General features: G+C 38.9%; 1 protein-coding gene across 1 annotated transcript in view; it reads left to right on the top strand.

The window, feature by feature from the left end:
- Positions 1–23515, top strand: part of LOC135224912 (ATPase family AAA domain-containing protein 2-like) — a 262177-nt gene that overhangs the window by 92570 nt on the left and 146092 nt on the right. Inside the window, exons 5-9 of the mRNA XM_064264237.1 lie at positions 230–430; positions 3253–3628; positions 8081–8333; positions 9445–9569; positions 22855–23000. Of these exons, the coding sequence (XP_064120307.1) occupies positions 230–430; positions 3253–3628; positions 8081–8333; positions 9445–9569; positions 22855–23000 (1101 nt within the window). The remainder of the gene's footprint in view (positions 1–229; positions 431–3252; positions 3629–8080; positions 8334–9444; positions 9570–22854; positions 23001–23515) is intronic.

Raw genomic sequence — 23515 nt, 5'->3', positions numbered from 1 at the left:
CTACTGATACCTCCTCTCAGTAGAGTCAATATGCTTCAAGAAATTGTTGATGGATTTGCTTCTTTACTACACTAATGTATGTTGGAATATCTTGTTTTATTTAATAAGGTTTTGCTGGAAATTTTTACAGTAGTAAATCCTTTTTAGTGGAATTCCTATAGTAAAGCATTTAATAATACTTGTTATTTTATCATCTTTTTCTTGTATTTTTTGTGATTTGGTTTCATAGGCATATGAGTTCTGATTCAGTGATGGTATCAAGGAGTCGTTCTTCACGGTTTCGTAATGCTGGTGCTGGGTCTAGACGAAGGGGTCGACATCGTTATGGACCAAAAAGGCCAAATCGTATTTGCTCTCCTAAGAGTGACCGTTCTGATGAAGACATCACTCTTCCTCGTAGCAGGCGCCGTGTTCCAGCTAGACGATACCGGTAAGCTTTTATATTAATTGTTTGTTTTTCACATTGAAAAATCAGAAATTTATGAAATACTTTTAGCACAAGCAAACCATTTACTTGTACATGGCTCTTTTGTGCATCCATACAGATTTTAGGCATGTTTTTGTAGATAAGGACTGCAGAAATTCCAAGTTTTAAGAATAACATGCACAGCTGTTTGCATGGGACACCAAAGAATGCTAAGGAGGGATGAATTATGACAAAGGTTATAATGCTTTCAAAGAGTGAACAGTCTCCTGTAAAACAGGTATAACACAGGCACCAGCAAACATTGAGCTAATGTGGCAAGTATCCTAGATTTATCGGCGATATCCTGTGAGTGAAGCCGTACATAAATTGACTTTCAAAATTGTTAACATCGATAAAGCCTTGCTCTTTCACTCATTCCGAGGCACATGCTTAGCTGTAGACATCTTTATTTGGGCAGGGATGTTTGATGATGTGTTATTCCTGAGGTTTGGCCCAGGTACTAGAATCCTCATAGCCAACTCCTTGAACATGTGGTTGCATAATTTCTGGTCAAAAGTGATTTTTAGATATACCAATCTGCCAGGCATGGTTATTTTTGGGGGAACAACTTTGGTCAACCTATTTCCAACAACCTTGGACAAGAAGCTTCCGGGTCAGTGCTCTGTTTAACCAGACACTGGCTTGGGGACAGACAAAAAGATGCAGAATTGGAACATTGTAGAAGTGTATACCTTTTCTCCCCATTTGGGCTAAAATGGCAGATGCTAGTAAACTGCACAACTGAGAGTGAGGATGATTTGGATAGCCCCTCTGTAGCCTGAGCATAATTGATTGACAGATATCACCTTGACAACATAGCTATAGGGGCCTGGCTCATTAAAAGAAGCTCATTTCCACATTTCATGACCAGCTGAACTAGGTACACCTTCACACATGTAGATTATTCATTTTCAGCTCTAAGAAAGAGGCTTTTTATGAGGTCAAGGTCATGGATGGAATCCATTTACCTTCATGCATGGAGATAACTAGTGGGGGGATTTTAAAAAAATTCATGGCTATTTCAAAAATTTATTGAGCATCAACTGCGACCTGGACATGGCTTACCAGTTGAAGTGGCAAATGGGACCTTGTTCTGGTCAGTGCTGCGCCACTACAATGAATGTGGAGTTATACACTCTTGCACAATGACAGTATCTGTTTTTGCCGCCAAGAGTTTTATAACTGTAGCTGCAGATTTTCAGGAGCTTTGATAAGGATTTGTTTAGTTTGTTTAGTTTGATTTAGAACTTGGTAAGTCTACTTCACAAGGCTTAAGACTGCAGTCCTACTGGGTCAGGATCCCCGAGGAGTGTTCTTCCATGACTAAACACTTTCTTTTATCCTGGCGATCGACAGCTTGGTGGAGGAATGTGGTGGCCTACAAGTTAAGTCGCCGGAGTTAAGTTCTAGGTATGGAGTGGTCTTTGCATCAGGATATATCGGACAGGCTATTCCATCTCTGGGGAAGACCCATGTTAGACTCCACTACACGCTTCAACTGGAAGCTAGAGTTCTATTGTTCGGTGGTCCTGGATCCGCTCGCTGTAGCGAAGAACACCCTTCAGCATCCTTGGGACAATCTAGAAGTGTACGCCTGTCTCCCATTCTACTGATCCATCATGGCTTGAACAAAGTGATGGGTTCCAAGAATCTCGGGATAACCCTAGCAGTATCTTTGTGGCCCCAAGCAGAGTGGTTCTTGGATCTTCTATCTCCTCTTTCAACAGTTCTGAGAAAGGTTCCCCCTTAGCACAACCTTCTCTGCAGCCTCGTGGAGAGGCATCACCAATTGGTAGGGTCCCTGTCTCTTCACAGCTGGAGACTGTCCAGTATTTCTTGCAAGCGAGAGGTTTTTCTCGCAGAACAGTGGCTTGAATGTCTAGCTACTTCAGGAAATCTTTAGCCATGTACCAGGGCAAGTGGGCCATCTACTCTGATTGGTGTCATTGACAGGGTTTCTCTTCACTCAGAACTTTTGTTCAGCAGATAATGGACTTTTTGGTTTTTCTCAGAACAGTTTTGTCTGCGATCAGAGGCTACAGGGCTACCTTGGGATTAGTTCTACATCCGAAAGACGTGGACATCTTAACATCTTGGAGATTTATTTGTTCAGGAGCTTTAAGCAGTTTTGTTCACCTAGGTTACTGAGTAGTCTCGCTTGAGTATCATTCAAACCCCTACGTCGTTCGTCAGATAGGGAGCTGATTTTGAAAAGTTTTTGTTCTGGTTTTGGCTTCCTTGAAAAGAGTTGGAGAGCTTCTTGGTCTAGATTATGACATAAAACACACCAGGGGCTGTGAGTCCATAGCTTTTGAATTTGTCCTAGAATTCATGGCTAAGACTTGAAATCCCTCGGTCCACAATGACAGATATTCTTCTTTTTCCATTCCTTCCCCGAAGGAATTTGTTATCAAGGATAACAAATTCCTCAAGATTTACTGCTGTGTCCCGTCTGGGTCATTGTGTTGTTATCTATAAAGGACTTGTCACAGAAGACCTAGATGTCGCAGACTTTTTGTTAACACAGCCGGTTGTTTTCAACCAGTTTCCAGCTTATGCCAGAAGATTTATTGTATTGTTAGCTATAAAAAATACAAATTAATTGAAAATTTCAGTAATAAGGCATTCATCATGCATTTATTCTCCTTAGTATCTTTCAATATGATTCATACTATTTTCAGTACGTACTATTGTGTTAAGGTGGTTGTTGTTACAGTAATGATGGTGACTTTTAGGCAGAATTGATAAAAGTATATGATTATGCTAATAATTGCTTCATATTTTAGGGAAGAGCCAGAGCATACTGATGATGATGATGATGATGAAGGCAAGATGAAGACTAGGTTCAGCTTCAAAAATAAAGAATCTGGTCAAAACAAAAATTTTGAGGAAGTGAAGAATGAGTCTGCATCTGTGGTAAAAGAGACAAGAAAGCATAATAAAGAAAAGTATAGTGATAAAAAAGCAGAAAATGAAGTGTGTGAAAAAGTCAAGGAAGAAATTCCTATGCGCAGAATCAGAACTAGAAGTAGTGTTGACTCCAACAAACAGAAAACAGATGACACAGAAGGAGAAGAGGAAGAGAGGGATGAAGATGAGGTAGAAGAAGAAGAGGAGGAAGAGGAGGAAGAGAGGAAGAGGAGGAGGAGGAAGAGGAGGAGGAGGAAGAGAAGAAGAGATAAGGAAGAGGAAGAGAGGATTAGAGGAGAGAAGAAGAGGTAGAGGAGGATGAGGAGGAGGAGTGAATAGGAGTGGTTTCGAGCTAAGCCCAAGAAAATGAAAAGGGTTAACGACCCAATCATGGCTACAGCTCTTTCCTCTAAAGACCGTTCAGTAAGTAAATAATTTATGCGGTGGTACCTCAACTAACCTAACAGTTGGAGGGGTCGGCCCCTCCTGTTAAATAACATAGTAAAGATTAGCAAATAGCCTACATGGTGCAGTTCCCTAGAGCCAACTTTCATATTAAGTTGGCTTTAATATTAAGTAACTGTAAGTCTATCTTGAGTGCTGTTTTGTTATCTAGCAGTTGAGAATATGAATATCAGAAAAATATCTCTAATGAATTTGTTCCAAACGTATGCACTAGGCAGTACTACATATACAGTTTAGCCTAGTAAAAAATAGCTGAATGCAGTAGTTCTTTCAAAATGTGTAAAATACTTGAAGCTTGTATGTTTTAACATCATAAATTGCAAGTAAAAAAATCTGTGGTACAGTATTTTTCACATGGTATTGTACCTAATACAATATTGCTACATAAATATATTTTCAGTCTGTATTTGTGCATGTTCAAATCTATACTCATGCATAGCATTAAGATGAAAAATTATGCATGTATTCTCTCTCTCTCTCTCTCTCTCTCTCTCTCTCTCTCTCTCTCTCGTCTCTCTCTCTCTTTCTCTCTCTTCTCTCTCGTCTTCTCTCTCTCTCTCTCTCTCTCTCTCTCTCAATTTAATAGTTCAGTATTGTACCTAAAACGTTACATTAAATAAGTAGTATTTTCTCTTGCTCTCTCTGGTACAATATTTTTATTGACATTTATTTAGCGATTTTATTGACATATATTCAGTAATGTTACAGTATTGTACTTAATACCGTAATGTGGCATTCTGTTTATAGTATGTTTTACAATTTTTACAAGTGTGCATGCACAAATATACACAGATGCACCGCTTCAATGTAAATGAAAGACTTCCTTGCTTTCTTGCTGTTTTCTTTCTCTCACAATTTTGTGAGATCTGTGACATATCTTGATGTGGTGCTCCTGTGCCTGGAGTGTACTTAATACAGACTGGAAAAATGTATATGTAATGCTACATTGCATTATTAACCCATAATGGATGGATACCCTCATATAAGTAGCAATAACAGGTTTTGGGTGGTGGACAGATCCACTCATGGTGAGCATCAATATTGCTCGCCTTCGATTTCAAGGAATTGGGCAGGAAAGAGGTTCCATTACTTCTGTTACCCAAATATTCACTATAAAGGCAACTTTGAGACTGGCTCAGATCATGATTATAGTCAGTTCTGTAGTTTGTTGTGATCTTGAATTCAAGGGGGCATGCTGTGTTCTTTTCTAAACAAGCCCAGGGGTTGCTGTTGGTTTTCTTGTCTTTTATGATAGTATGTCAGTTATAATTGTAATTTGGCAAAGACATTTTTGAAAAAACATGTATAATCCAAAAGAGTCCCTGTATCTTCAATTTCGGTAAATTTACGGAATTATTTTACGATTATACTCGGAAATTGTTACTGATTTTAGTATTAATCTGTTTTGATATTGTGAGAGCTATATCAATTTTACAAAATAAAAAAAAATTAAATATTAGAAAAACATGTATAACTGTAAAATTTATGATATATCCACAAGGGATTGTAAAGTTTTTTTTTATTTTTTTATTTTTTAACACCTCTCGTGGAAGGTGCTGAGAATGTTTTAGAATTTGTTTATCTTACAGCATGTGCATTTGCATATTTTCCTCTCTCTGTTGGTGTGTTTTTATCTTAAAATTGGCTGATCCCAAAGTTTGCCCAGGCGGGGGTGCTGCATTTGTATATTTTAGCCCGGCTCTTAAGGGTCAAGTACCATACAGTGTTATGCTGAAAGTCAATGAAATTACTTTTGTGAGAGAGAGTGGTTAGAGTGATTGTAAACTTTACTGTAATACATATGTAATGGGATCCTCATGTACATTAAACAGTGTTTCAAACTCATGAAGAGTGGCATTGTGAGAGTTCCCACATAGCTCGTGATCAAGAACAGATGCCAGTAGTTCCTTGTGTACACAATTTTTAAAATTTTACCCATTTTCCAGCTGACACTAGAAGATTTATCCTTCTGTTAAGACTGAAGGTTTGTTATTTATGAAGAATACAAATTGATTAAAAAATATTGTGTTTCAGAGCACATTCTCAAACAATGAAACAAAGAAGCATGACAGCTATTTAAAGAAAAATTTGCACAAGGAACATTAATTAACAATGATTTCCCATTTTGTAATACACATACATTGCAGTTACACTTCTTTTCACTGCAGATCCTAGAATTTCAGAACATTTAATGAAAGAAAATCGCTTTTAAAAATTCATGTTAGGAACAGATATTTTGATTGGGTAACAACGATTTGCAGTAGTGTGATTGCCTATTCTGAAATACAGGTACAGTACGAATATGCATGCAATTACAATTTATTTAAGTAGGTGTCACAAAATTTCTGAGCAATTAATTGCCTGATGAATGAGAGACACTAATTTGAACTCTACATCACATTATGTAATGATATTGAGTACTGTAATTATTATTATTATTGTGGTACATGTTTTCTTTATTTTATTGAATTGTGTACCTTCGTTATGACTAATGTATGAATTACTCAATTTTTACATTGGACATTTATTTCTTTTTTAAGGGTAACTTGAATTTCATTTGAATGTTAGCTTAATACTTTGGAGAATGAGTAGGGTCATATTTAGTGTTTAAACTAGAAATAAGCATTTGTTAGTGTTTTTAGTAACCGTACCAAACTTGAGCGAATCTGACTTGCGTGAGGGGTTCTGGAACCTAACCTTGTTAAAGTTTGAAGTATTACTGGACTGAGATGGGGAGATTCAGTAACTTTTTGTGAGGTATACATGTTTTCTCTAATATTTGCACTTTTCTTTGCAAAGTTACAATTATAATTGACATACTGTCATAAGAGATAAGAATTAAAACCAGCAGCATTCCCTGGGTATATTTATGAGCAAATAAGTAAAGACATCATGGAAGAGAGAGGGGCAATACTACATTTCCCCACTAAGTCTCGAGGCATACTGATCGCCCTGTGTCTTTTGCTGAGCTACCACAGTTGCCATATGTCATTTATGGACCATTTAAGTGATATGACTATCTTTCCTGCTAAATTCATCCAAATTGTATGGTGTGTAATATAAATACTCATGAAATAGCCTGTCCATTACCCAAAACCTGTTATATGTAGATACTTGTATGATGATGCCTATCCAATAAGGGATAAGGCCTCATAGGTTATGGTGTTTCTATGTCTCTTTTCAATATACTACCTGCATTTGTTTTCAATTCAGATTTTGAAGATTTGGTTTTCTGTGTTATTGTTGTATTTTGGAAATGCATAAGCTAAGTAGAACCAGTTAGAAGTGAAAAATTAGTTTTTTGTTTAACCTCTTCTTTACCGAGAAGCTTAACAAAACAAACTTTACATTCGTTACTGACTGATTTTCTCGGTAATGAAATGAATGAATAATAAGTAAATGGGTCTTGCTTTACGTGGCTAGTATAATCCTTCCTCCTCGTATGAACTATTTACCGAAGTATATCCAGAGAAAGAAGACAGGAGAAGAGAAGCTTTTCAAAATCACAAATGGTTTTTTTACTTCTGTAGAAAATGGTTTACATATTCATGCTTGTATGTTTTAAAAAGAAAAAGAACGGCTTCTTGGTTACATCTTTTTTTCACTTATTGTAATAAACAACAATGTTAGCCTACAACATATTCTGTGATTAGTGCCCAGAAGCACAAAGCAAGATGACGTACCCTAACTTCCCTTCCAAGAGTTCCCACACTTGGTACCATGAGTGAGTTTTGTCATGTAACTTTCATCTATTTCAGAAAGAGATTAAACTGGTTCCAAATACTTATGTTTTTATTATCTATAGATATATATGTATATATATACATATATATATTATGTGTTCATGTATGTATACAGTATATATCCAAATGTCTGAATCTAGACAGCCAGCAGTAATTTTTATTTTGCCTCATTTGCTTGGCAGTACATACCACCTTCACGAGCACATCCAATACTTTGTTTTGCTCCAAACCCTTCAAACCAAATCATAAGAGGTCTTTGAGCTGAAAAGAGGAAGTTTCAGAATTTTGGTAGTATGTGTACCACCTTCATGTACCAAGTATTATGCAATACGTAGTCTTTAATGGTAGTACTCTTTGTAACTAAACAAACTGTCGGTAAAGAAGGGGTTAAAAGTAAAATTAAGTAAATTTGTCTCCATGAAAGTATGTTTTTTATATGTATATAGTTTTCTTGTACAAATTTAATAGTATTACTTTGATACAATTTTTTCTAAAGCAATTTGAAGATTTGTACTCAAGAGTCAAAAGAGAAAGGCGTCCAGTAAAGCGGTTCATGTATGAAGACGAAGTTCAAGAGAGGAGGCGCCAGTCCGTTAGTAAGCGTGTATCATCTTCTGAAGATAGTGATAGTGATAAAGGTGATGAGGAGGATGACGATGATGAAGAGGAAGATGAAGCACAGATTGGATCTCGTTACTCACTTCGTCAGAATAGAAGAGAGTGTAGACCATTCCAAGTTAATGCTTCAGGTGAGCAATTCTGGGTTTAAGTTTCTACTCCATCACTGTTGTAGCAGTAGTTAAGGAAATATTTTAATGTCATCATCATAAACCCTTGACATATTTGCCATGGGTAACTTTTGGTGTGCATTCCAGCTAGTAGGACATTGTTTTTGCAATATGTTAACAACAAATGTAATTTGTAGGACTTGCCCTATTTTTGTATAACTTTTTTGGGCTTAATGGTGCCAATGTATAATACTGTATTTGATTAAGTCTTAAATATTGTTCACATTTTAATACACTACCTTAGCTGAAATATATAAATAAAAATTTAGTGAATAAGGTGAGATTATGAAGTAAGTAATCTAAGATATCAGAAGGTAGATTATAAAAATAATGGTAAGGGAAGAAAATTAGCAAAGTACAAGAACAGCACAATATGACTCTGAAAACTGTTATTTAACAAACATCACAATTCACTATACAGGTACACAAAAAAGTGTTGAGTAAATGTATGCACCTTGAATATTACCTGTTTTACTTGATCACAAAGTTTTTATTGTCTTAAATGAAGGACACAAACATGGGCAAAAGGCTGCATTCATTCGTTTTCACTCAAGTCTTGGTGCCTCCTTTTATGGTTACTGATATATGCTTATGTAGCTTAAGGTTGCCTATACTCTGTTTTTTTTTCATCTGTCCGCCCGCCTGTGGTGTTTTTGTATGGCAACACTGCGTCCCGCGCTATAGATAGTTACATTCAGCTTACATTCAATAATATCCTATTTTGAATATTAACAGTGTAATTCGCATACAGTAAATTATTAAAACACTTTTCAGTCGCAAATGTACGCCCAGATATCCTTTTATTTACCTAAAACTTACACATAGCGTAACTATCTAAAGCCCGGGACGCAGTGTTACCATACAAAAACACCACAGGCAGATGGACAGATGGAAAAAAAAAACAGAGTATAAGTTTTAGACTTCATTATTCAAAGGTAAGGTTTTAAGACACATTAAATAAATATTTTTAAGCATTTAGATATACGTATCTGTAGATATCTTATTGTTATGAAATCTCATTACGTTCATTTTTGACAATCCAATCCAAGCCAAGCTATTGTCCTATATGCAGATAAAATGGCACGTGGAAGAGAGTTTCGAGAGGAAAGTCCACACCACAGAGAAAGGGATTGTAGAAACCATAAACGTTATGTCAATTCGCCTGCAAGGAAGCACGTATTTCATCGTAAACGGAGGGTATGTCTCTCTCTCTCTCTCTCTCTCTCTCTCTCTCTCTCTCTCTCTCTCTCTCTCTCTCTCTCTCTCTCTCTCTCTCTCTCTCTCTCTCTAAGTTAAAGAAACTTAAGGTATCAGTTTTAATCTTTTCTCGTAGAATATATCAAAGATGTAAAATAAACAAAGAAATAGATATTGGGAACTTCTAGCTAATAAAAACATACTTGAAAATGAGATTTTTGACCATTGTGTCACAGAGTTTTATATGATGTTATTTTCAGTAAATATTTGTACATTTTGATAATCAGTAAATTTAATAATTCATTTTTTATTTAGTAGCTAATTCCTGTAGTGAACTGTTGAAAAAAATAGTCTAAAATAACATGAAGCCAGTGGAGATAATACCCAGTTAACCCTTTAACATTCTGATAAAGTTCAGCGCTTGTGTTTTGAGTACAATACATAGTTGTTCATATACGGAACAAACCTTCGGTCTTAACATTAGGATTTACTAGCGCCAAGCTGGAAACCGGTAGAATTAAAATTACACTTGTGAGATCCAGGGACTATTGGCATATATACCAGGTCACAGGGCATGTATACCCAGAATGCCCACGGCTACCTATGACCCACCAGTTATTTTTCTACCGCCTTTAAGATAAGACTTGTTACTGTCTATCTGATTTAAAGCCGGTTTTTCAGTTTGCCCGTTTTTTATCCATTTCATTTTTTCATTTCTTATTACCTTTTCTTTCTCCGTGTGTGCTCGGTGTGAGTGAAGAGTGTATAAGTGGTATGATGGAGAATTTTGCCTCGACATCGGGATCGTCTGCCGTTTCGAAAAGGAGACAAAGGAAATGCCCAGGAGTCAGTGGCTTTCCATGTTCTAGATTTCTAACTTCGGTGTCGAGGGATCCTCATCCAACGTGTAGTAGGTGGAGGGAAAACGTATGTACGATTACTAATCCATGTTCGGTTTGTCGCGGTTGGTCGGTGGAACAGTGGAAGTTTTATGAGAAAAGCCAATACAAAAGGAAGGTGGTGACGCCATCTTTGGATGACCAAACCTTACCGGCTTCTTTTGTATCGGCAATAAACCAGGCTGCTCCATATGTTTCTCCACCTGCTTTTGATTTGTCCCATACCCCTTCGGTTTCTCCTAGCGGTTCAGTATCGGAAACGTCAGGAGGGGCCTTGGGTAATTTTATGAATAATATGCACTCTCCTTTGTTCCCAGCAAGTAGAGGGGGAGCACCGTCATCTTTGTTCCAGGCTCCTGCTCCCGAAGCGCGTAGGTTAGATGGTACGTGGTCAGCGCTAGGCCTACCAGGCGTACCAACCTTGGATGGTTTGCTTGCGCATTATATGGCGTCACGGTTCCAGCAGGGTCCGGCAGCGCTGAATGTTCCTCATCCCCCGGGCTTGCAATTTATGGGAATTAATGCCGCGGCTACGCCATCAAACTATGTTTACAGCGATGCAGAACGTGGGAAGTAGTTTGGCAGCAAACGTGCGGTTGCCAGCAGAAACCTCACAGTCTCTCCCTACGAGAGGGATGACGTCACAACATACGTCACACACAGATATGGCAGGCGTGATGACGTCACAGACTGCTTCTCGGCCTATTTCGCTGCACCCAGACTCTAATACCCCTTCTGACTCGACAATGCAAACTGTAATGCAGAAATTACAGGATATAGAGAAGAGAATGAATAAGAGAGACAAAAAGAAAAAGTGTGATTCGCCTTCTTCGACTTCTTCCTCTAGTTCGGCGTCATCGCTAAGTCTGATAACGTCATGGCGAGCGCCAGTCAAGCGTTGGAGGAGGATTCGGGAGTTCGCGACTGATCCTCGGGCTAAGAGGGGAAGAATAAATTCTTCTTCATCTTCGGACCAAGACTGTCGTATCCAAGTCAGCAGGAAGGTCGGGAAGTCAGTGGCTAGTAAGCACAAGGCTAGCAGACAAAGCCGTTCGCAAGAATCCGAACAAGCGAGAGAGGCGACGGCCGACGGACTAGCGGCCGATGCGGAGTTGCCAGTTCGGATCGCAAAAACTACGATACCGCTGGTAAAACAGACGTTGGCGGTGAAAGGTGCAGCAGAGGATAGAATGCAGGTCCCAGTTTCGCCCGTAAGGCCATTCAAAATACGTACGAAGGACGATAAGGCTCCTATTAAAAGTACGAAGAATAGGGAGTTGGCAACCTCGGGGGATACGTTCGTGGAAGGCAGTGTCCTTCTGGATGAAAGGTCGAGGCCGAGTTCTCCGACGCTCGTAAACGATACCAATACTAATAGAGACAAAGTTATGTCTGTCTTAAGGGAGCCTTTATCTTGGAGATCTAGACGAGATTCTCGCTCTAGATCAGCGGGCAAGAGGGCTTTCGAACTGGGAGAATTATCTCCTAGTTTGAATCTAAATGTCTCAATTTTTCTCTTACTTGATCATCTTCCAATCTCTTACTTTCTTTCGCTCTGTTACTCCCCCTAGCTGTCCTCCTTCTCTTCACTAAAACCCTCGTGTAGGTTGGGTAGGAGCTGGGTCTCTGAACTTAGGCTTTACCTTGATCCAAATGGCAGGGACTATAGCGGTTTGGTCCGCCGCTCGATTATGTTTAGACCCTGAGGATATTGATGTGATTCCACATCAATATTTATTGGGGCGGGACTACATGTGGGGACTTGCCTACGGAATCCGGGGAGGTATAGTCTCCACGGTAGGACTCTCGGCAATTTATCCGGATTGCCCTCTAAAATAACATGCGTGGGGATGATTGCATACTAGCTATGCCCTCGGTCCTATCAAGCGGGTTTTGCTTACCATTGAAGCCAATCATGTTATGTTAGAGCCATCCCTTCGGGGTAGGGTAGGGAGTGGACATATGGGAGTTGGTCTCTGCTGTGTGTCTTTGGTGAGGGGGAAGTCTTTGAGAGGAGACCCAGTTTTTACCATGGCTTGCAGTTGGTTTCTCTGTAATTTCAAAAAAAAAAAAAGGAAAAATGGAAATTGACTATGGAACTCAGTCCCCCGGAACATGTGACCCCATGACACTAGATAACCATCTGACCCTGGAAACGAAGAAGGACACCCTTTTGGACACTTCAATCCAAAATATAGCAACCAATGGAGCCTTTTACTAGGCCAAAAAGATTTATCAAAAGAAAATTCCAGCCTAGCCCTTCGCTAGCTTTATTTGAATCACTTTTTGGAAAAGACAGTTGGACAAGATTTTTGACAATAGAAAGTTAAAACAAGATTTCAAATTTAAATTGGAAAATTATTTACTGACCAGATACCCAACAGAAAACATGAAATTTCGTCAAACGCAAACAAATACATGGATAGTGGAAACCACTACTAAAGCCCAATCAGAAACTACTTACAAATTATTACGAACATAGATAACACAAAAATAAAAGTCACCAAGCATAATAAACTTAATAGTATTTGTGGTACAATAATCCTGCCAAATAATGATGACGAACTAATAGATAAAAATATGTTAATGGACTCGCTCAAGAAAAGATATAAAAACATTGAAGATTGTGACATCTATGATATCCCAAGTAGAAAAATTCAAAAATCAATATACAAATAGCTAAATTGAAATTTGAAGGAAATGAACTCCCTTTAACTATTAAAGTATTAGGGCAGACGAGAGAGATAAGACCATATATCCCTAAACCACTACAGTGCAAATCATGTAATAAATTTGGCCATTCAAATAAAAATTGTAGAGAAGCTCCAAGATGTGCATGTTGTGGATCATACAACCACACAACAAAATGGGACTGTGAAAACCCAATTTGCATAAATTGTGGTCAGAATCACCACTCAAGATCGAAGGAATGCGCATATTACCTATACAATACTGAACTAAAAATCTTACAAGAAAGGAGTGGAATGTCAATAAGAGAAGCGAAGATAGAACTAAAAGTAAGAGGTTTACAAGACCCAGCAAGGAAAAACACATATAAAGAGGTAGTAAATAAAGAAGCGCAAAACCAAATTCCTACAATATTGCACAGTATAAATCAAACTGAAAATACTCATAATATAAAGGCCTAAAATTCAAGCTCGGAAGCTACAGAACATATAAGCAACACAAATTTATATAATATTACCAACACCAGAAATGCAAGAAGACATGATGAATGTGGAGGACAAGCAAAATACAAGAGCTAAGTCAAAAGACAAAAAAAGACTACTTGAAACAACCCCACCCAAATCCAAGAAACAAATTAAACAATCAGTAAGACCCAAAATCTATATGGAAAAAAATTAATACCGAGAAGACAAAGTCAACGAAAATTACTTGCAAACTAAAAATGAAAAAAGAGAACCCAAATAAAAGAAAAAGTTAAAACAAAACATCAGATAAAATTGAAGAAAGTATGAAATAGAACCAAGATCAAAAGCCATTTAAATGCACCCCTAATAAAAAAGAAACACCTGAGGACTCTTCAGCCAATAAAGAAAACAATAGCAGAAATACATCACCCACCAAAAGAAGAACAAAGTACAGCAAAATTATACAACTTCAATAAAATTCAAAACAAAAAGTTCAGGAAAACAAATAAAGATATTAAAACAAAACCCAAAATCTTTTTAAAATGTCTATTTTACAATGGAATATTAGAGGATACGTATCAAATAATGAAAACTTAAAATCATTAATTAGAGAATGTAATGCAAATATCATTTGCTTACAGGAAACTAAAATAGGTAATAATGTTATCAATGCTGGCATAAATTATAATGTGTGGAAATCAACACCAATTTTAAATGACAACAGCCAAGGAGGAACTGCAATCATAACGCATTCTTCAATCAAATGCCAACCTGTTAGGATTAACTCAGTAATACAGGCATGTGCAGTTCAAGTATTCCTGGAAAAAAAAATAACAATATGCTCAATATACATGGAACCATCTTTAGAAAGTCGCTTAATAGCTCATCTTGGAAATAATAGACCATTACAAGTGGAAGATTTAGAAAATCTAATAGAACAATTACCAAGACCTTACCTATTAGTAGGTGACGCCAAACATCCCATGTGGGGAAGTATATCATCTGACAGGAGAGGAAACACTGTCCTAGATTTTATAGATAACAAAAATTTGATTATTTTAAATGATGGTTCTCCAACAAGATTTGATGTTTATCATAATACCTCCTCTGCAATAGACATCACTTTATGTTCCCAGAAATTGCCACAGATTTCAGTTGGAAAGTAAATAATAATTTATTTGGGAGTGACCACTGGCCAATACAAATTGAGCTAAAAAATAATAATATAACACATATACCAAAGAGGAAAATGGAGGAAGCAAATTGGAATTTATATAAGAGAAAACGGTGATTAACAAAAAAATATCTGAACTTTACAAACCACATAGATGCTTATGAACATCTAATAAAACAATAGATGATAAAGCAAATGAAACTATTCCAGTTACCTCAGGCAATCCGACTAGACCACTGGTACCCTGGTGGAATGAGGAATGTAACAGCAAGGGAAGATAACGAGGACATGCTTTAGAAGATATCTGAGACATATGTGATGCCAATAAAAATTGCATATTTGAGAGCTAAAGCAAAGCAGAAAAGAAATATTCAAGATAGCCAAAAGAAATTCATGGAAAAAATATATTAATAATATAAATTCTAAAACTCAAGACAAAGAAATCTGGAAGAAAATAAATAAACTGCAGGGTAGATATCGGCAGAACCATACCTACATTAAAAGTAGAAAACAACTATATTTCAAACCCCAAACTAGTAGCAAATGAATTGGGTAAATGCTTCGCCAAAACATCTAGTATCTCGAACTATACAAAAAAAATTCCAATTAAAAATCAAAAATTATGTCCCAATACCATTAAAATCTATAATCAGGAAATCTATAATCTTCCTTTCACCATGGAAGAACTGGAAAATGTCCTGAACTTGCAAGTCCAACAGCTCCAGGGGAAGACAACATTAGATATGAAATGATAAAAAATCTACCAGATGAAAGCAAAACCTTCTTATTAGAAATTTTAAATGAATTATGGCACTCTCACAGCATACCTAAAACCTGGAAAGAATCTTTAATCATACCAGGATTAAACCAGGAAAAGACCCAGTCACCAAGCAGCTATAGGCCAATAGCCCTTACTAGTTGTCTAAGTAAGATATTTGAAAAATGGTGAATAACAGATTAATATGGGTATTAGAAAATAAACAGCTATTTATCAAACAGACAGTTGGATTCAGGAAAAATAAAAGTACCATAGATCCCCTCTTAATGATTACAAGGAGATACAAAATGCAATGGTTGGTAAAAAAACAAACAATTAGGAGTATTTTTTGATTTAGAGAAGGCATATGATACCACCTGGAGGGAGGGATTTTAAAAAAATTGATAGAATGGGGAATAGGAGGCAATTTATATGAATATATTAGGGAATTCCTATCTGAAAGATATATAAAAGTCAAAGTGGGGGCAGAAATCTCTGAATCATTTATCCAGGAGGAAGGAATTCCCCAGGCAGTGTACTAAGCGTGGCATTATTTGCTATAGCAATAAATAGATAATTGAAAATGATCCCACCAGGAGTCCAAGGATCCCTTTTTGTAGATGACTTCGTCATATATAGTAGTGGTGAAAAAGCGCTGGACATAACCAACAGATTGCAAGCAGCCATAAATAGGATAAAAAAATGGGCCCCGATAACAAGGGTTTTTAAATTTTCACCGCAAAAAACTAAAGCGGTCAGATTTACAAGATCAAGAAAACAGGAATTAATTCCTACTTTATTCATAAAAAATGATATAATTGAATATGATGATGAGATAAAATTCCTTGGTGTAATACTTGATAAAAAACTTACATATAAAAGAACATATAGAACAACTGGCGATAAAAGTAAGAAAATCCTTAAATATAATAAAAGTAATTGCGCATAATGACTGGGGTGCTGATAGAACCTCTCTGATAAAAGTATATAAGGCTATTTGTCTAAGTAAACTTGATTATGCGTGTCAAGTATATGGTAGTGCTTCTAAAAACCCTATTAACAAAAAACTGATGTCATACATAACATGGGTATTAGACTATGCACTGGAGCCTACAGAAACTTCCCCCGAAAGAAAAAAAAAAGTCTATATGTATAAGCAGGAAGGAATAGATCCCCTGAAAGTACGAAGAGAAGAAATTGGATTAAAATATATAGCTAAAATAAATAACCTTAATTAATGATAATCCAAAACACCAAATATATGAAGAACATAACAAATAATTATGACAATAAACCAAGAGCCTCTACCATTGGAAAATAGATTAAAACCTGATATAGAACATCTAAAATTAGGAACAAGTAGCATATCAAAATAACCACTCGAAAATACCTCCGTGGAGACATGCTAAAATAGAAACTGTGAAAAAACATTTAATAAAAAGGTAACCAATGCACAATTAAAGAGTGAATTCTGTCACACCAGGAAAAACATAAACGGACATTCGTGTTTATACCAGATGGTTTGCGCGTTCCAAGTTCGAGGAGGTGTAGGCTATGCTGTAGTAACAAAAAATATAAAAATAAGGGAAAAATTCCCAAAATATGCTCGATATTCACTGCAGAGATAAATGCTATATTAGAGGCTATAAAACACACCTTTATGGGGTGGGGAAGGCAAACGATACCTTGGTAATATACACGGATTCTTACAGTGCTTTAGAAGCGCTAAGACAATACAGTTTCTCATCCCGTAATTGAAGAAATAAGGGAGTGGATAGATATAATAGTAAAACGGAAATCTATAAATATAAAACTATGTTGGGTCCCTTCCCATGTGGGCATAAAGGGTAATGAAGAGGTGGATAAAGAAGCCAAAAAGGCAGTAAAAATAAAAAGGAGTCTATCAAAAAATACAAATACCTTACAATGACATTAAAACAACAATAAATGAATACTGTCAATCAAAATAGGAAAAAGAATGGCTAGAATTGAATCATAAATTAAAGCACATTAAACCATCTGTAAAACCTTGGAATAGACAACAATGTCAAAGAAGGGAAGATGTCATATTAACAAGATTAAGAATAGGACACATACTTAACACACAAATACTTGATGTTGCAAGGCAGGAAAGACAGGCCCCTTACTGTGACCATTGTCGTACTCTTGGGTCACGCAGTCTGTCATCTGCTAATTGAATGTAATAAATTCGAAAGAAAACGAAGATCCAACAACATATATAACATACCACTTGAAGAACTATTGGGAGAAAATGCCCCGCTTCAAAACATAGTAAATTACCTCAAAGAAATAAACCTGCTTTATATGATATAACACGTCTTATAGTATCATAGTTATACAGTAAGCGCTGAATGGCCTTTGCTGCCCCAGTGCTTGGTGTTACACCTAAAATTTATAAAACCAACCAACCAATCGCTCTAGATCCATGAGCAGAGAAAGAGTGGGGCGTTCTCGTTCCCCTGCTGACTATTCGGGATCGAGCCAACAACGGCCGCCAGCAAAGATCAAAGAGACCGCGGCCGTAGGGGCAGGCGGCCGTAGGGGCAGGCGGCCGTGGAATTCCGGGCCGTCTGTCAGAAGATAGGGGCGAGACAACATCCCTCGTGACAGAGAATGGTACATTAGAGCCGGAGGAAGGAGAAAACCAAGAGTTTCTGGCCTCGTATGCAGAGGTGATTGATTTGATTCGTCAATTCAATAACCTTTCGGAGAAGACAGAAACACCGGCCAGTATGCTTCCGCCTGGAATTGACATGGCATTTGGATTAAAAAGGGATACCAAGGTGTCGTATGAATTGCCTTGTTCGAGTCATGCGGATTCTGTCTTGCAACACGTAAACGCAAAGATTGCAGGAAGGGATAATTCCTTAAGATTTAATAGATCATTTAAATTTATTCCCCCTCCAATGATGAAGCAAAGGAAATATTATACGACACTGAAGGTCCCTTTGCTGTCTAGACAAGTGAACCCTAATGTTGTAAGGTTAAGGCCTGGATTAACCTTGGATCAGGTTAAAATGGAGTGCCCTTCGATGACGTACCAAGAGGCTGCTACGTTAGAAGCAACAGCTTCTTGTGTCTTTCAGGCTGCTTCTTTGGTCAACAGCAGTGGCGAAGATTGCATCCTCGGAAGTGACAAGAAAAGTAGTAGATGAATCATTGTTCATTAGATTACTACAGTCAGGTTCCAAGGCGATTGCGTACCTGACAAATGTAAGTGCCAATGTTTGGGCAAATATCCTGCTAATGAGGAGAGATGCAGCGTTGGCTAGACTAAGCCGCACTGTGGATTTGGATTCCCTGTTAGCAATGAGGAATGGGGATATCTTGGAGTCGCAACTGCTGTTGCCAGAGGTCATACTGGAAGAGGCGATAGATAGAAGAAGGATGGACATAACGATAGGTTGGTGCAGCAGGCAGTTTGGAAAACGTCTAACAGTCAAGCTACTCCTTTGGAGGGAAGACAGCAGCAAATGTCTCGGAAGAAGACAGTGAGACATAACATCCCTAATAGAGCCACAAGACCCTCTTCCCCAAAGAGGCTAACTCATCGGCCCTTTCACAATAGAAACAACAGAGGGAGGGGCAGTAGGGGAAGAGGGAGAGGCTCAAGAAGATAGGATGGGCGCCTCTCATCACTCGGCCACACCAGTGGGGGGTTGCCTGGCAAATCACTGGAAGATGTGGCAGGAACTAGGGGCAGAGCAGTGGGTGGTGGATGTTCTCAGGATCGGGTATTTGATCCCGTTCGAGGTAACCCCGCGTCTGACAGATCAGCCATTACCCCACGTCGCTTATGTCCACAAATCTCAGAAGGCCATTATTCTGCCGGACGAAGTGAAGAAGATGATGGAAAAAGGAACTGTGGAACAAGTATGCAGTCCCTCACAAGGCTTCAACAGCAGGATTTTCCTGGTACCCAAAGCCAACAGGGAGTGGAGGACAGTAATAGACCTGTCAACTCTGAATCTGTTTATAAGGAAAACCAATTTCAAGATGGAAACTCCAAAAACGGTTCTACAAGCAGTCAGGATCGGGGACTTTATGCTGACAGTCGATCTAAAGGACGCATACATCCAGATACCAGTCCATCAGTCTTCAAGGAAATTTCTCCGCTTCAGTCTTGCAGGGAAAGCTTTCGAATTCAAGGTCCTGTGCTTCGGATTGACGTCGTCTCCTCAAGATTTTACAAGTGTTCACTCTCGTGTCGACGTGGGCGCATGCTCAGGGGATCAGGCTAATAAGATATCTGGATGATTGGCTGGTGATAGCAAAGTCCAGGGAGAAATTACTCAGGGACAGGGCGACCCTCCTGCAGGTTTGTCACAGCCTAGGTATTGTGATAAATCAGGAGAAGTCGCAGTTGGATCCAAGTCAACGTTTGGAGTATCTGGGAATGGTTATAGACACAACAGAAGCCAAAGTATTCCCGACAGGACCAAAGAATAGAGAAATCAAACAAGTGTGAATGCCTTTCTGGGAAACAACACAGCCAGCAAGACAGTGGCAGGTGGTGCTGGGAATCCTAACCTCCCTGGAGAAGCTAGTACCACAAGGAAGGCTACACCTTCGGTCCCTACAATGGAGGATGAAGGAGTTTGGGTCACCAATAGTAGATCACCCGTACGAGCAAATTCCCTTGTCGGCAGAAGTGAAGAAAGACTTGCTGTGGTGGGTGAACGACTACAATCTGACAGTGGGTGTCCCCCTTCAACAACCCTCTCCAGACCTCTTGCTGTTCTCGGATGCATCACCAGAAGGCTGGGGAGCCCATATGGAGGAGTTGATGGTGTCAGCAAAATGGAGTTGCAAGGACAGAGAACTCCATATAAACGTGCTGGAGTTAAAAGCAGCGTTTCTAGCTCTACAGGAATTCAGGGAGAGTAAAGGGACACTCAGTGGTATTGATGTCAGACAACACCACAGTAGTAGCTTATATAAACAAACAAAGTCCTAGTTTCTCGGCAGTTACATGTGATGACAGTTCAACTTCATCAGTGGGCTGTAGAGAACCTGGTAGACATCAGGGCCAGGTATATTCCGGGAAAAAGAACATAGTGGCCGACAAGTTGAGCCGCAGAGGATCAGATTCTGGGAACGGAGTGGTCCCCTGCACCAACAGGTAGTGGACAGGATGCTCATGTTGTGGGAAGGACCGATCATAGACCTATTCGCAACCAGGTACAACAAAAAGTTGGAAGTGTATTGTTCGGTAGTCCCATACGCAGAGGCAGTAGCAGAAGATGTGCTACAACACCCCTGGGACAATCTGGACGTGTATGCATTTCCTCCATTTTGTCTAATCCGTCAGGTTCTGAACAGGGTAATGCGGTCTCAGAACCTCAAGATGACCCTGGTAGCTCCGTTATGGCCAAAGGCAGAGTGGTTTTCAGACCTACTGGAACTCCTAATAGATGTGCCGAGAGAGTTACCCCCATGGAGCAACCTACTGTGTCAGCCGCACATGGAGAGGTACCACCAGTCGGTGAAGTCCCTATAGCTTCACGGGTGGAGACTGTCAAGTATCTCCTCCGAGCGAGAGGGTTTTCGCAGAAAGCAGCAACTCAGATGGCAGGAAATATCAGATAATCATCTGCGACAGTATACCAAGGAAAGTGGTCAGCATACTGTGATTGGTGTCGTAGAGGGAACTTGTCTCCACTCGGTACCACTATTCAGCAGTTAGCAGACTTTCTGATATATCTCAGAACAGAAAAACATATGCCTGTATCTGCAGTGAAGGGGTACAGGGCGGCTCTAGCCTCAGTCTTACGAGTGAAAGGAGTGGACATTTCGTCTTCATGGGAGTTGGCCTTGCTGATGAGGAGCTATGAACAGTCATGTCCACCAAAGGAGCTAAAAGCCCCAGATTGGGATCTGACCATGGTACTGAGTAGTCTGACAAAACCCCCTACGAACCACTAAGGCAGTCCACGGATAGGAGCCTGACCCTGAAGACAGTCTTCTTATTGGCCCTGGCTTCAACCAAAAGGGTGGGGGAGCTACATGGCCTGTCATATCTCGTAAAGCACTCGAGAGGCTGGAAGTCAATGGTATTTGAGTTTGTCCCAGAATTCGTGGCCAAGACCCAAAACCCAACAATAGTAGACGGCAGATTCGACTCCTTTACCATACCTTCCTTGGCAGACTTTGTAGACAATGACAAAGATGAGATGCTTCTGTGCCCCGTCAGGGCACTAAGGGAGTACTTAAGAAGAACAAGGCACCTCAGGGCGGGGTGCCGGAGGTTGTTTGTAAGTACAGGACGGAACAAGAAGGAAGTGTCCAGGAATACAATATCGTTTTGGCTAAGGGAGACAATCAGAGATGCTTATATGGCAGAAGACAGGGGGTCAGATAGCCAGGTGGGAGCGAGAGCTCATGACATCAGGGGCTTGAGTGCTTCTCTGGCATTTAAGAAGAACATGTCTGTGGATAGAATTCTGAAAGCTGGTGTGTGGAAATGCCAAACAACTTTCACCTCTTTTTATTTGAAAGACGTTGCCCATAGATCCTTGGACACTTTTTCCTTGGGTCCAGTGGTGGCGGCCCAACAAGTGATATAGCTCATCCAGTACCCCTGGCGGGTCCTCCAATAAGTAAGTCTATCCTAATGTTAAGACCGAAGGTTTGTTCCGTATATGAACAAATACCAAATTTGTAACTAATTTGTATTTTTCATAACTAACAAACCTGAGGTCTTAACAGGTAAAGGCCCACCTCGAACTACCCCTCTGGGTTAGAAATATAACTTGTGGGTCACAGGTAGCCGTGGGCATTCTGGGTATACATGCCCCGTGACCTGGTATAGATGCCAATAGTCCCTGGATCTCACAAGTGTAATTTTAATTCTACCGGTTTCCAGCTTGGCGCTAGTAAATCCTAATGTTAAGACCTCAGGGTTGTTAGTTATGAAAAATACAAATTAGTTACAAATTTGGTATTTTTTTTACTCATTTTATGAAGAATTAATTGCTTCCTTCAAAATTGTTGAATTATAAAAGGTGATAAAATTAATAATACAATTAAGCTGTGTAAAGGAACTGGTGTCCAACTTATTCAATATCCAGATTAACAGGGTCTGGTTTAATAATTTCCATTGCTTCTGTCCACACCCAGGTTGCCTCCAGTTTTAAAAGTCTGAAGCTAATAGAATTATTTTAGCAATAAAAATAAGTTACTATTTTAATTTTTGTTTTAATAGCAATAAAAATAAGGTACAACTAAGCTTTCAGCTTGCTGATTGAGTGAAATTGAGTAATGAAATATTTTTTTGTTTTAGGCAGCCCATAATACAACTTCCAGTGATAGCAGCAGTTCAGATGAGAGTCACTTTGAAAAAAGGAAGGCAAAAACTATGGCCAAGGCTCGAAACCGCTGTCTTCCAATGAATATGACTGCAGAAGACTTGACTTTATCATCATTCAAGTAAGTGTTCCCTAAAAATGTGGTATTGTTACACAACTGTGATGTCTCAGAAATTTTTTAAGGGACATTGAGGAGCTCGCTTTAGAAAAGACTAAAGGTTTTTTATAATCCTTGAAAGTCCCCAGTTATATTACTATATTGTATTTTTAATTTGTTTCCATTAGTCTTCAGACCTTAGTACTTTTCATTTTCTCCCATTAGTCTTTCTTCTTCTTCTTCTTCTTCTTCTTCGTTCTCTTCTTCTTCTTCGTCTTCTTCCAGCTTTATCCCTATATGGGGTCGCCGTTTTTAATGAGTTCTTCCATCTACCTCTGTCCTGTGTCATTTCCTCCCATGCTCCCGTCTCCCTCATATCATCTCTTAATGCAATCTCTCCGCCTGGTCTTAGGTCTTCCTTAGGTCAACCAGCCCGAGAAGAGTCTACTTGAGACTCAGAGGTCTGGAAAAACTAACCTCTATTAATATATAAATACTTAGGTCTTCCTCTCCTTCGTGTTCCATCCACCTCCACGTCC

This window comes from Macrobrachium nipponense, chromosome 12, assembly GCF_015104395.2.
Source record: "Macrobrachium nipponense isolate FS-2020 chromosome 12, ASM1510439v2, whole genome shotgun sequence".
Taxonomy (NCBI): Eukaryota; Metazoa; Arthropoda; class Malacostraca; order Decapoda; family Palaemonidae; genus Macrobrachium; species Macrobrachium nipponense.
The sequence above is the reverse complement of the archived record's forward strand: the minus strand, read 5'-3'. Positions and strand labels throughout refer to the sequence as shown.